Source organism: Ochotona curzoniae, unplaced genomic scaffold (assembly GCF_017591425.1).
Source record: "Ochotona curzoniae isolate NIBS_2020 unplaced genomic scaffold, NIBS_Ocur_1.0 contig_1014, whole genome shotgun sequence".
In the NCBI taxonomy this organism is placed as follows: domain Eukaryota; kingdom Metazoa; phylum Chordata; class Mammalia; order Lagomorpha; family Ochotonidae; genus Ochotona; species Ochotona curzoniae.
The window spans coordinates 14,551,926-14,565,339 of NW_024464920.1; the positions used below are offsets into that span (position 1 = coordinate 14,551,926).

At 39.2% G+C, this 13,414-nt stretch overlaps 1 protein-coding gene across 10 annotated transcripts in view; it reads left to right on the forward strand.

The window, feature by feature from the left end:
- Nucleotides 1-13,414, forward strand: part of ATP2B1 (ATPase plasma membrane Ca2+ transporting 1) — a 108,850-nt gene that overhangs the window by 79,048 nt on the left and 16,388 nt on the right. For all 10 annotated transcript variants that reach the window (XM_040980943.1, XM_040980931.1, XM_040980933.1 and 7 more), the window contains 4 exons: nt 1,336-1,573; nt 7,780-7,959; nt 8,617-8,704; nt 8,978-9,084. In XM_040980943.1, the coding sequence (XP_040836877.1) occupies nt 1,336-1,573; nt 7,780-7,959; nt 8,617-8,704; nt 8,978-9,084 (613 nt within the window). The remainder of the gene's footprint in view (nt 1-1,335; nt 1,574-7,779; nt 7,960-8,616; nt 8,705-8,977; nt 9,085-13,414) is intronic.

Here is a 13,414-nt window from a genome sequence, read left to right on the forward strand (position 1 = left end):
ACTTTAACTCTTCCTTCCCTTGCAGTTAACCAGCTGTGAGTCTGGGGGAGATTGTCCACTTAAATTCTACTTCTTTTAATGAAAAGGAGGTGGTAAACACAAATTATATCACAGCAACATAAAATAGTATACATAAACTGCCTCTCATGGAACCTGATGCATAGTAATATACAGTAGGGGAGTGTGCAGCTGAGCTTTACACTGACCAGGTAGTACAGCTGAAATAATTTTATCATCAGGTAGAGCAACCATCAAAGCTGTGAAAGAAGATAATACTTGTATCAGGTGATAAGATGATTTGGGGGAAAAAGGACAGATTGGAGCCCAATATCCGTTTAAAGGCTATTCCTGTTAGAATAGTTTATCTTGAAGTCAGTGCCAAAAGAAAACAGTAGCAAGGGAAATATTAAGTTGCAGACACATTCAGGAGACTGTGCAGAGATTTATGTAGAACTTGGGAATTCGTAGTATATTGGTGATAAGGAAGCAGTTAAGTGTTCAGGAGATATTTTAGGTGTGTATCTAAATAATTTCATTAAAGTTGATGCCAATAAGTGGGCAGGGAGGAGGAGGCCACTACCAGGCTGTCATGCAGCAAGTTAAAATACAGAGTCAGCACTTGGGTGGAATTTCTCAGGAAGGGTGGAGAAATGATTAAAATGGAAGATACAGATTTGGAGATCATCTCCATAAAACCAGGTGGTAGTATCACTCAGAGAGAGAAATATAGAAAGTCATTGAGAAAAACACACTTTCCACAGGAAAGTGTACAGCATGCTTTCGTTTGATACACTATTTACAAAGGAAGTATCTTTTAGTTTCACTGTAAATGAAGCTATTTTGGCATTATCTCTTTGATGGAAAACTAAAAAACTTTTTCATAACAATAAGGTTTGTTTTTCTTTCATGTTTGAAACAGTAAGTGCTGAAACAACCTCTCAGGTAAGGGGTTGGTTTTACTTTTAGTGAAGAAAATATGTGATTTTTGTGTATAAATTAAAATCTTTATATCAAATGGTCAGATGTATAGTTTAATCTTCTTTGATACTAGATATTTGTGAAAATTTTGACACACTGTGTTTCCAAAAGGGAAGGTTTAGAGAATGCCTAGGGCAATTGGAATAGTGGAGAATTGTCGAATGAGAGCCACACATATCAGAAGTGTCTTTTAAAGTGGAAAGTGAATATGATTTTAGTTCGAAAGTGCAATGTGAGTAATTCTCTGAATTTCCAGATTATCAGATCCCATGATTTCTAGCCCTTCCAGTTCACTTAAATGGCATTAACCATTATTTTTGTTAATTATTGATGTTTGGATTCAACATTTCCTTTTAGGTGTTTCAAAATCTTGAGTGCTAATGGTGAGGCAAAAGTGTTCAGACCAAGGGACCGTGATGATATTGTAAAAACTGTGATTGAACCGATGGCATCAGAAGGCTTGAGAACCATATGTCTTGCATTCAGAGATTTTCCAGCAGGAGAACCAGAACCAGAGTGGGATAATGAAAATGATATTGTCACCGGCCTTACATGCATTGCTGTTGTGGGGATTGAAGATCCTGTGAGACCTGAGGTGGTGAACCATTCTGTGTTCTGCATGTGCAGAATCTTGATATAGAGGATGTAGCATTAACTGTAACTAGTTTTCTAGCTAAATTGCTGGTGTTTTTGGCTCTTACGCTGCGTATATTACTTTTTTGTGAGTTTTAATTAGCTTCTTTTTGAGATTCTTTGTTTTGAAGCACCATACCCTACTCAGAACATTGATTTAATGGTTTTAAGTCTTCAGTGCAGTGCTGTCCATGAGAGCTTCTTGCAATGGTAGAAAGGCTTCCTTTTTTGTTTGGTTTAGTAACCACCAGCTGTGCGTGATCACCGTGATCTTGGTATATGGCAAACAATGTGAAAAAATGACCTGTTTAACTTAAATTTAAGCATTCTGGCTAATGGCTACTACATTAAATTTTACTTTTTGTCCTTTCAAGTCTTGCCCCCCACCCCATGTTCTTACTCATTTATTTAAGTTTATTAAACAGCCACTGTTTTTCAGGGATATTAGCAGCTTCAAAAACCTGCTCCCTGACCTTAAGGAAGTCAGTGCCTTGGGTGGATGTGAGTGAGCACATAATGATAACCTACATATTAGGACATTGCTGGATGTATACAAAACTTAGTATTCTAAGCAGAGAACACGAGCTTTCAACCTAAAGTAGCAGCATTTTTCTGTGGAGTTCTCACTATATGCCAGATACTATGCTACGTGTCTTACATATAGTATATCATTAAGTGTTTCTGCTCTATGAGATGCTCATTACTGGTGGCATTGGATAGTTTAAAAATATATATATGAAAGTGGAGCTTTAGACCAAGACCTTAAGTGTTCAGGTCTGTTTAAAATGTGTGTATTTAAAGGACCGTTGTGCTGTGTTAACTACAGCAAGAAGGGTCAGGTAACATTTAGAGGTTAATTACCTTCTTTGAACCTTAAAGGATGAAGACATAAATTATATCATAGTACCCCAGGCTAAATATCATCTGTTAGGGATATGACTGGATCCGTGCTTCCATGGCCCTTAAATTTTGGATGGAATAGGAGAGGAGATTTAAGCGGGAGGATCAAAAGTAAGAAAGGAGCTATAGTGGAGCTACACAGGCTGATGAAATAAGGTAACCAAGTGGGAGAGCTTTTGCTCTCGGCTAACAACGAACAGCTGCAAGAACAGTATTTTTGCCCAGCACCAAAAATATATAGGCGTGAAGGTGCGCAGAGTGATTTTTTTTTTAAGATTTTATTTTCATTGGAAAGGCAGACCTACAAAAAGAAGGAGAGACAAAGATCTTCCATCCTCTGGCTCACTTCCCAAATGGCCACAATGGCCAAAGCTGAGCCAATCCAAAGCCAGGAGCTTCTTCCAGGTCACCCATGTGGGTGCAGGGTCCCAAGGCCGTGGGCTGTCCTCCACTACTTTCCCAGGCCACAAGCAGAGAGCTGGATGGGAGATGGAGCACCCGGGACATAAACTGGTGCCCATGTGCAATCCTGGTGGATGCAAGATGAGGTTTTAGCCACTGAGGCATCGCACCAAGCCCAGGCAAGCTATTTAACTGTTTGGAAACCAGTGTGTCTACTAGGTAAATAGAAGAAAGGGAAATAAGATAATCTTTGGCCTTACAAGCTCAAAGGTTTTTATTTTATTCAAAAAATCAGGTTTGAGAAGCTATATGATTTGTTTTCAAAGTGCTCCTTTGAGTACCATGAGGAAAAAATGGCTTAAAGAGAAAGCAGAGCAGAGGAAGCAGCAAAATAAAATTATTGCAGTGATCAGTTGCTAGCGCAAAAAAAAAAAAAAAAAAAAAAACAACAACAAACAAAAAAGCCCCACTTGTGGCACAGGAAGATGGAAAGCAAGGGACAATTTTAAAGTAAATGCTGTTGAGCCCAGCGCTAAAGTCCTTGAAAGCACCGGGATCCCATATGGGCAGTTCCACTTCTTATCCAGCTCCCTGCTTGTGGCCTAGGAAAGTAGTTGAGGATGGCCCAAAGCCTTGGGACCCTGCACCCATGTGGGAGACCTGGAAGAAGCTCCTGGCTCCTGGTTTCGGATCGGCGCAGCACCGGCTGTTGTGATCACTTGGGGAGTGAATCATTGGATGGAAGATCTTCCTCTCTGTCTCTCCTCCTCTCGTATATCTGACTTTGTAACAAAAGTAAATCTTTTAAAATAAATGCAGTTGGACTAATAGTAATAAACATGTTGAGTTTAGTTACACTGTTTTGTTTTGTTCTAAAGATTTTTTTAAATCAATTGGAAAGTGAGTGAGTGACAACTCCCATCCCGTTTCACTTCCTCAAAGGGCCGCAGTAGCCAGGGCTGCGTCAGTCTGAAACTACGAGCTATACCTAGTCTGTTCTATAAGTGGTAGGGCCCAAGTACCTGGGCCATCTTGTGCTAATTGCCCCGGTGGATTAGCAGGGAGTGTGAATGCTGGTATATTAGGTCGCAGCTTAACTTGCTGTACCACAAAGACAGCTTGACTCTTTTGATGTGGTTGAAGTGTCTTGAGCTGTCCAAATGTGTGCCAGGTGGGCAGTGGGTCTCATATCCTCAGAGTGGTCTAGGCTGGAGTGATGCTGTGTGCAACTGAGAGACCTGGACAGGGTCTCAGCATCACAAGTCTTACAACGGAGGTAAATTGAGCTCTAATTTGGATACTCTGATAGTGGAAGGTTGTCATCAGTGTCTTAGGAGAGTCAGAAAAAGCTTGCTGGGAAATCAAGATAAGTACAGGTTTGGGTTTTAGAATTTCGGATGCATAGGAAGCATACTGCTAGATGTTAGCCAGTCTTTGCTGACAAGAAAACCATTTAAAGTGTTATTCTTTGACGGTGTTACCTAATATTCAATGTAGATGTCTGATGCTTTTGGTTTTTGAAAGCATTTATTATGCTTTTGACATTGAGGGTTAATGGAGAGTTATATATATTTTTAAAGATTTATTTATTTTTATTGGAAAGGCAGGTATACAGAGAGGAGGAGAGGCAGAGAGGAATATCTTCATCCGATGGTTCACTCCCCAAGTGAGCGCAACTGCTGGAGCTCAGCCAATCCGAAGCCAGGAGCCAGAAGCTCTTCCAGGTCTCCCACATGGGTGCAGGGTCTCAAGGCCTCGGGCTGTCCTCTACTGCTTTCCCAGGCCACAAGCAGGAAGCTGGATGGGAAGGGGGAGGGGGCACCGAGGTTAGAACCGGCACCCATATGGGGTCCCGGCACGTGCAAGGAGAGGACTTTAACCACTATGCTATCACGCCGGGCGTGAGACTTATATTTAAAAAAAAAAAATACATGATAGGTATTTTTTCAATATCACAAAGTGAGACGAGTAATTTTATGCTAAAATTAGATAAATAATAAAGGGCTTTCTCAGAGTTATTCTGAGCCTGTGTAGTTTTAAAGGAGGGAATCTGAAGTGGCAGCTGCGAAGTAGGGAGTCTTGATTAGGTACATGAAACAATTTTAGTTTTATTGTGTATGCACAGGTACTTGAACAAGGTAACTTGTCCTGACTTCAGTTACAATAGTTAGTGGCCTATTTAAGTGGTTTATTTATTTGCAAAACAGAGTTAGAAATCTTCTGTCCACTTGTTCAGCTTCCCTCTAGCTGCTGAGGCCACGGCTGGCTGAAAGTAACAACCCCAGACAGTGAATTTTTATTTAAAAGCATTTGAGCACTAGTTAAGCAGTTATTAAATGCTCGTTTGTCTTTATTAAACATTATTTGCTACATAGTTTTAATCCCAGATGAGTTTCCCCCTGTTAAACTCATTATTTCTTTATGCAAATAATTCTGAAGACAATATACATGAATAGATATAGATATCTGGTTGGGTTTTTTGTTTTGTTTTGTATTTAGATTTACTTATTTTTATTGGAAAGGCAGATCAGATTTACCGAAAAGAGAAACAGATCTTTTATCCACTGGTTCAGTCCCTAAGTGGCTGCAATGACCAGAGCTGAGCTGATCCAAAATCAGGAGCTTCTTTCAGGTCTCCCATGAGGGTGCAGAATCTCAGTGCTTTGGGCCATTCGTCATAGCTTTCCCAGGCCAAAAGCAGGGAGTAGGATGGGAAGTGCAACAGTTACCCCTGTGGGATCCCAGTGGTTGCAAGGTGAGGATTTAGCCATGAGCCATTGTACTAGACCCAGAAAAATTACCTTATCTCAAATATATCATGAGATGTATTGCATTTATGTAACAAATACTTTCAAATTCAAATAGTTTATATATACTTATTATACATATATATATAAACTGTATATATATGAACCTACTCATTCCTGTTGCAAGAATGTAACTCAGCTTTGGCATTTAAGGAATGTCAGGTGAATTCATGCATGTATATGATGGTGTTATCCAGTAATTAGAATGATTGAGTGCTGGCTGGGAGTAGGATAATCTTAAGATTCACAGATAGGCATTGATTTAACTTACTAGTAGTTAGATAATACATATTTTCACACATGGTGTCCATGATAGTGTCTAGAACATGCCTCCCTTGAAAAAATGTCCCTGGACGTGATGTTGCAGTCTATGGATTGGGCCTCCACCTGTAACACTGGCATCCACTGGGGATCCTAGTTCAAGTCTTGGCTTCTCCTTTTCCGGTCATGTTCCCACGTTCTTCAGGGTCCTGCACCCAGTGGGAGAACTGGATGAAGCTTCTGGTTTTTGCCTGGTCCAGCCCAGGCTGTTGCAGCCATTTGAGGAGTGAACCAGCAGATGGAAGATACCTCTGTGTCTTTCCCCATCTCTCTAACTCTGCCTTTCAAACAAATCTTTTATTAAGAGGTGGGAGGTGGAGATGTGGAAGAAATATTTAATTCAGTAGTTTAATAAAAACTAAGCTCAAAAAATACCAAAAAAAAAATAATAATAAGCTCCCATTGTATGTCAGGAACCTTTAGTGAAAGGTAGTATACTGAGAATTAATGTTTCAAAGATAAGGTAAGCAATTTATTGACTTGCTGAAGATTCAGATAAAACAATAATTATATTGTGATGTAATGTCCTACATTAGGGATATGTAAAAGGTGCGTTTTTTTTTTCTTCCCTAAGGTAGTAGGCTTAGAAAGTTAGATTTAAACTGGATTTAGATTAAAAATAGGAATTATAGGCAGATAGGCAGCAGGCCACATTGAGACTCCATTCAAATTTTCCTTGGCTTTATATGAGTGTAACGTTGAGGTTATGCACAAATCTGATATTCTCTCTTGAAGTAAATAATTCTATTAACAGTGAATTGTCATTCAATCGTAACAGATTAGAAATAAGTATCTTTCATAGGCATTTATCACAGGTTTGCCTTTTTCAGTGTGTTTTGCTAATATATGCTTTCTACCATGACCCATTAGCCATTTGAATTTGCACTTTCTACTGCAGTGCAATCAGCATGGGCTCTTCTGATTGAGAAGAGCAGGACAGGAACTGAGATACTATGTAGACTATTCACTGTCAACTTGTGTATAATGGAAGAAAATTCAGATTAGTCTAAAAAGCTGATGTGAGCCTGAATAGTGATAGCATTTTATACTGAGAGTCTTACTGTAATGTTTTTTAATTGTACTAATGTTTAAAAGGAGAAAAATAAGGCAAGAATGCCAGTTTCTTAAAAATTGCAGTAACTTAGTAAGCATTGAGAAAATGAAGCAGACACAATTTGAGGTGCAAGTCACAACACTCAAGTGTTGGCCCTCAAGGGAATAAAGGGAAGGAAGATTTTAAGGAGGTATAAATGACCCACAGGTTGTCACAGCTAAATTCAGATAATATGGTCCTCCTTTCTGTAATAGAAATCTTGATCATTCCTGTGTCAACCTGAACTGTGAATCGGCTCTCAATGGTCAGGGAGGAATGTAGATTTAACTCAGTAGCACACAGATTGTCTAGGAGTAGGTAAGATAACCCTTTGGGAGATACAGGAGCCACCCATAACCCGAAGGAATGCACACTCTGGTTGTGTGTGGTCTGGGCAATTAAAGCAGAAGCCACCCAGAAAAGGCTTGAAAAGCTTTTGGTAAATAATTGGTACAAACGAGGATGGCAGCTAAAAAGGAAGCCTGAATCCTGAGCATGACTGTGGACTAGCAAAGAAGAGATAAGGAGATTTTGATACTAAATTCAAGTTGCCATTTTTGGAGGGACTGTTAAGTGAGACTTCCTCCCCACCTTTGGAAATCCTCACTTTCTTCCATAATATTTTTTTCCTTCTTTTTAAATTAGGTGCCAGATGCAATAAAGAAATGTCAGAGGGCTGGAATTACTGTGCGGATGGTCACTGGGGATAATATTAATACTGCTCGGGCTATCGCTACAAAATGTGGTATTTTACATCCTGGGGAAGATTTCCTGTGCCTGGAAGGTAAAGATTTTAACAGAAGAATACGAAATGAAAAAGGAGAGGTAAAGATTTTGTATCTATATTATGTTTAGCAGATAATGTTTTAGTGTCGTAGACCCTGTATTCATTAATTATGTATTGATTACACAGTAATCTCATATATGCACCCTGCGTGAACAAATACCCTCTATTGCTCAGGAAGCAAAAGGCTGGCATTCTAGGAGATAAAAGTGGCGTTTGATAAACTAGCCCTAAAGGAGTGAGCACTTGTTCGGCATGTGTCACGTGACATTAGTTGCTGAGTCTAGGCAGAAGTATAATTGTTATGTGTAAAGAAGTAACTGTAGATAAATTTAAAAAGCAGGTATGGAGAATAATTTTAAGGGACACCTAACTGAATTTTTTATACTCTTAAAGCAGTGTGGTTTTTGTGGGCATTGGAGGGATTTTTAAACATCCTGTGTGTAGCAGCATGTATCACAGTCGCCTAAAGAGCTTGCTGAAATACGCATTTGCTGGTTCCCACCTGCAGTGCTTGATAAAATAGATCTGGGGCCCTGCCCAAGAATTTGCATTTCCAAAAAGCTCCCAGGAGTGCCTCATTCTCTTAGCCTGTTGATCACACTTTAAGAACCGTTGATGGATATAAAGTAGATAGGAGATTTGAAATCATGAAACTATGTTTGGGTACATATTAACGTTGATAAAAAAAATTGCAGATTGAGCAAGAACGGATAGACAAGATTTGGCCAAAGCTGCGAGTACTTGCAAGATCATCTCCTACTGACAAACATACACTTGTTAAAGGTGAAAAGATTTTATATTTAGTTCACGAATGTGTTCTACTTGCTAACATAGTAATAGATACTGAATTATTAGATGGAGAATGAGTATCATCTTTTGCAATAAGATCATAATACATTTTCTTTGGTTATCTTTGTTTTCTTTAGTAATAATACAGGATATTAATGTAATGATACTGTTAGTTGAGTCTATAAAACTAATAAGGATATTGTGTAAAATCGCCTTACTGATGAAAGAAAATGAGTTTTATGGGACAAATATTTACTTTTATTTAAGGTATAATTGACAGCACTGTCTCAGAACAGCGCCAGGTGGTAGCTGTCACTGGTGATGGTACAAATGATGGCCCAGCGCTAAAGAAAGCTGATGTTGGATTTGCAATGGTAAGAACTTACTCGGGGGTTCAGATGTAATTTATTGGTGGAGTTGTTTATTGACTATGTTACTAGTGCTTTTAAAAACTGCCTTTTAAGATCATTTTGAAAGTGAATAAGCCTATATTGGCTTAGAAGTCTAACTATTTTATGTACTTTTAAGCAGGTCTCTGGTTTAGAACAGTTATGTGTCTTTAAAAGCGAAATCTCTCACTTAACTGAAAAATGTTTTACAGAGTAATTGAATATCATCATTCTGTGTAGGCAGAACAGGTATTTTTATTTTCTTTTTGTTTTGGAAAATACAGATCCGTATCCAAAATTCTGGTATCAGAATTATCAGAAAACTGAAATTAGCAGTGGATTTTTATAATTACAGAAATTGTTCAGAACTAATCTGAGCCTCCTCGTCCATGCTAATAGCCTTTAAAGACCAATTAATGTATTTTTGTGGTGTGCTAACTAGCCCCTTGTGGGAGAATTTGTGAAACAAGGGATATCATTATCTTTTAAAAATAGGAGATACTTAGACTTCTGAATACCATCTGTCCCGAAGGCTTTGGATGAAAACTTAGCTGTACCCAAAGCTATTGGCACAATTTGCAACATGGTATTTTGCTGTTCAAATCTGATTTCAGAAGAACCATCATGGTGGCAGCCTTAAAACAAAAGTGTGACAGGAAAGGAAGTGGGTAAATTGCCCTTAACCTGAAGCAGCAACTCCAATAATCCCTATCCTACCCCAGCCCAAATTTGCTTGGTCGGCAGCTGCACTGGTATGAACTTGCAAAGACTTGTAAGGGTGGTCTGAGCATTGGAGTAACTGCGAGTTTTTCCTGTGTTCATTCACTCTAGGAACACAGGATCCTTTACTGCTCCTGCTTTTGAACTCTGAGTGGAATCCTTATTGATACTTTTATCTAGACAGCTGACCAGGAGGGCAGTTATATGCACTGCATGTTAAAACAACCTCTCTTTAAATTTCAGTGTAAAGTGGACGGTTTGGACGTTAAATAGAGTAAATATAGTGATGCAAACAAAAATACATTACAATGACTGGTTTGTATGTTTTCAAACTCTGAAAGTTGTAGGCCCAATTTTATCATTTTTTTAAATGGTAATATGAAAAAATAAATTTAAAAGTAGAAACAGAACGTGATAAGTGTTTAGTGGCTTTAACTTGAAACCACCATTGGCTCAACCTTGAATTTTACTTTGGATTGCACATATTTTTAGTTAAAACTTAAAATTATTTATTTCAGGGATTCTTTTAGATACCTGAAAGAAATTTCTGCTAATTGGTTCTTTCTAAATATGTCAAATAGCTTTCAGCAAGAAGTAGTATTTTTCAGTGTAATTTCAGTAGAACAGCTTATTCCTTTTTTTAAAGCTCCTCTAAGACTTTCTCAGTACCCACCAATTTGTGCATTATCCAACATAATGAAATAACAGCATTGAAATGTATTACTCCATCAGATTAATGTCACATTTCAATGATTGACCCCCCCAAATATGACCTGTAGTGGAATGTCCCCGGAGAGAAATAAATTCTGTGCAGGCTCAGAGTCAGAGAAGGGTGGAGGAAAGGTGGTGACCAGAAAGCAGCAGGAATGCAGGTTTGGAGAAACATGTGTCCCCACAGCCTAGCCATTCTCCTTTTGTTGAGTTTCCTGCTAATATGCCTGGGAAGTGGCAGGTGATAGCACAAGTATTTGGATCCCTGCCTCCTAACTGGGAGAATCTGACTGGAGTTCTGGGCTCCTTACTTTGGCCTGGACTAGCCATGGTTGGTGTGGATATTGAGAAGGAAGCAGTCTGCCACTCTTCTTTTCAAGTGAAGAGATGAAAATTTGTAACAACAAAGTAAAATTTACAGAGGATTTTGTAAATAAAATGCTTACAATCATAGATTTGCTATAGATCTCAAGCCTCAATGATACATTTAAATTCTATTTTTATTACATTTATTAAGGGAAAATTATGTAAATCCATATTAAGGATAGTAAGGCATACTGTTCAGCAGATGACAGAGTGAATAACAGGTAGGACTTGCAGAGGGGAAGAGAGATTGAGTTCAGCAACACTGATCAGAACAAGATCACATTAGCTTTTATAACCGAGGAACAGGGGTGTGGATCAGTAGGTCAAAAATTAAGAAGAAACAAGAAAAGGGTTGCTGGCTGAATTGACTTGATGGAACCATTACTGAAGGCAGGCTAGGATGGTAGGAAAAGATATGAGCTCTTAGATAAGTTATAAGCTCTTACATGTGTCAAGTATGGTGCATGTTGTAACTAAAATATTCAGATTGAGAGTTAAAGAATAAAATTTTTAAGTTGGGATTGTTTATTCATTGAATATTTAAGAGGATTTTCATTTGAACAATAATGCATGGCATTTTAACAATCAGGTATTTCTATAAAACCTAATACCAAAATGCCCTAACATATTCTTCATCCCACTTTGTCTCTTCAAAGAAAAGCAACTATTAGCTCATTTTTTTTCCTTCACTGTGTCCTTCCATAAACATTACTGTAGTACTGCCTTTTTTTTAATGTATAGGATTAGTTACTATTTTTACATGATCACGCTCACTACCTGTTTCCTGGTTGTCTCAGTAAGGCAGTGCCCTGGTTATGTAATTTTGGTTACATCGGTATTCAGTCTTTAATTATGACTGTAACTGCCAGCTCCAGGTAGGGCTATGGTCCATTGTATTTTACCTTCCCTCCACAACTTCCTGTGTTCTTTGGAAGTCATCACTTTTATTTGCCTTGTTTATGTTATTTTGCTGTCTGGTGTTGTCGCCTTAATCTTTCAAAGTACTTGCTATTAGTTCCTTCCCAGATTCTCCTTTCAGTTCATCAGAAGTATCTGGCAGTCGTAGCAGCTGTAGCGTCTTAGAGATCACCTCCCACATTTTTGGCGGCTAGCTACATAGGCTATCTTGTTGGTCTTTTTACTAGAGGATTTCCTGCACTTCTCCCGCGGGCTGGTCGGTGTACCTCCTTGGTGTACTCTCTGTCTAGTGCAAGCGTCTCTTTCATTTTGCTCCCTCAGAAAAGATTGATGAGAGTTAAACTTTTCTATAACTGTTTTGTTTTTTCAAGAATCATTTTATTTTTATTGGAAAGTCCGATACACAGAGAGGAAGAGAGACAAAGAGGAAGATCTTCTGTCCATTGGTTCACTCCCCAAGTGGCCACAAAGGCTAGAGCTGAGCCAATCCAAAACCTGGAGCCCAGAGCCTCTTCCGCGTCACCCACACGGTGCAGGGTCCCAAGGCTTTGGGCCGCCCTCGACTGCTCTCTCAGGCCTCAAGCAGGGAGCTGGATGGGAAGCAGGGCTGCAGGGATTAGAACTGGCACCCTTATGGGATCCTGGCGTGTAAAAGGCAGGGACTTTAGCCACTAGACTACGCCACCAGACCCATTTTCTATAACTTTTTAAAGTGAAGGATCTTTGTGCTCCCCCTTACTCATTCTCAATTTGATTTGACTTTAAAACTTAAGCTGCAAGGGCCCGGTGGCGTGGCCTAGAGGCTTAAGTCCTTGCCTTGAAAGCGCCTGGATCCCATATGGGCGCCGGTTCTAATTCCGGCAGCCCCACTTCCCATCCAGCTCCCTGCTTGTGGCCTAGGAAAGCAGTCGAGCACTGCCCAAAGCCTTGGAACCCTGCACCCTTATGGGAGACCCGGAAGAGGTTCCTGGTTCCTGGCTTTGGATCGGCGCAGTACCGACCATTGTGCTCACTTGGGGAGTGAATCATTGGACGGAAGATCTTCCTCTCTGTATATCTGACTTTGTAATAAAAATAAATCTTAAAAAAAAAACTTAAGCTGCAAATAATTTTCAGAATTTTAGGTTCATTCTTCTATTGTTGCATACGGTTTTTAATTTTGAGTCTGTTTACTGTCCTGCAGCGATGGACTTGGTGCACGGAGCCGAAGGAATACATGCGGACTGCTAACTGATGATCAGTAGCTGAAGTTTATTAGTGCCATCAGGCTGTTATAGACTGAGGGTCATGTAGAATAACGGAGGAGACATTAAGGAACTTACCTAGTTCCCATAAGCCTTGTCTGAAAATACCTCTCTCTCTGTTTTGTATATCCAATCAGTTGTTCTGATGAGAATGATATCCAATCAAATGTCCTATACCTATCTAGGAATTATTATAATTATTATTATTATTATTATTATTTCGTGGTGGTAGTATGCGTTTTCTTTGTTTTTAGTCCTCTACAATTCCATGGCAGTTAATATTAGTGGGCTCAGATTCTAACCTAGGTGGTTGGAGTTTCTGCTACCCTGCTTTTCATCCCACCTTCACATGTACT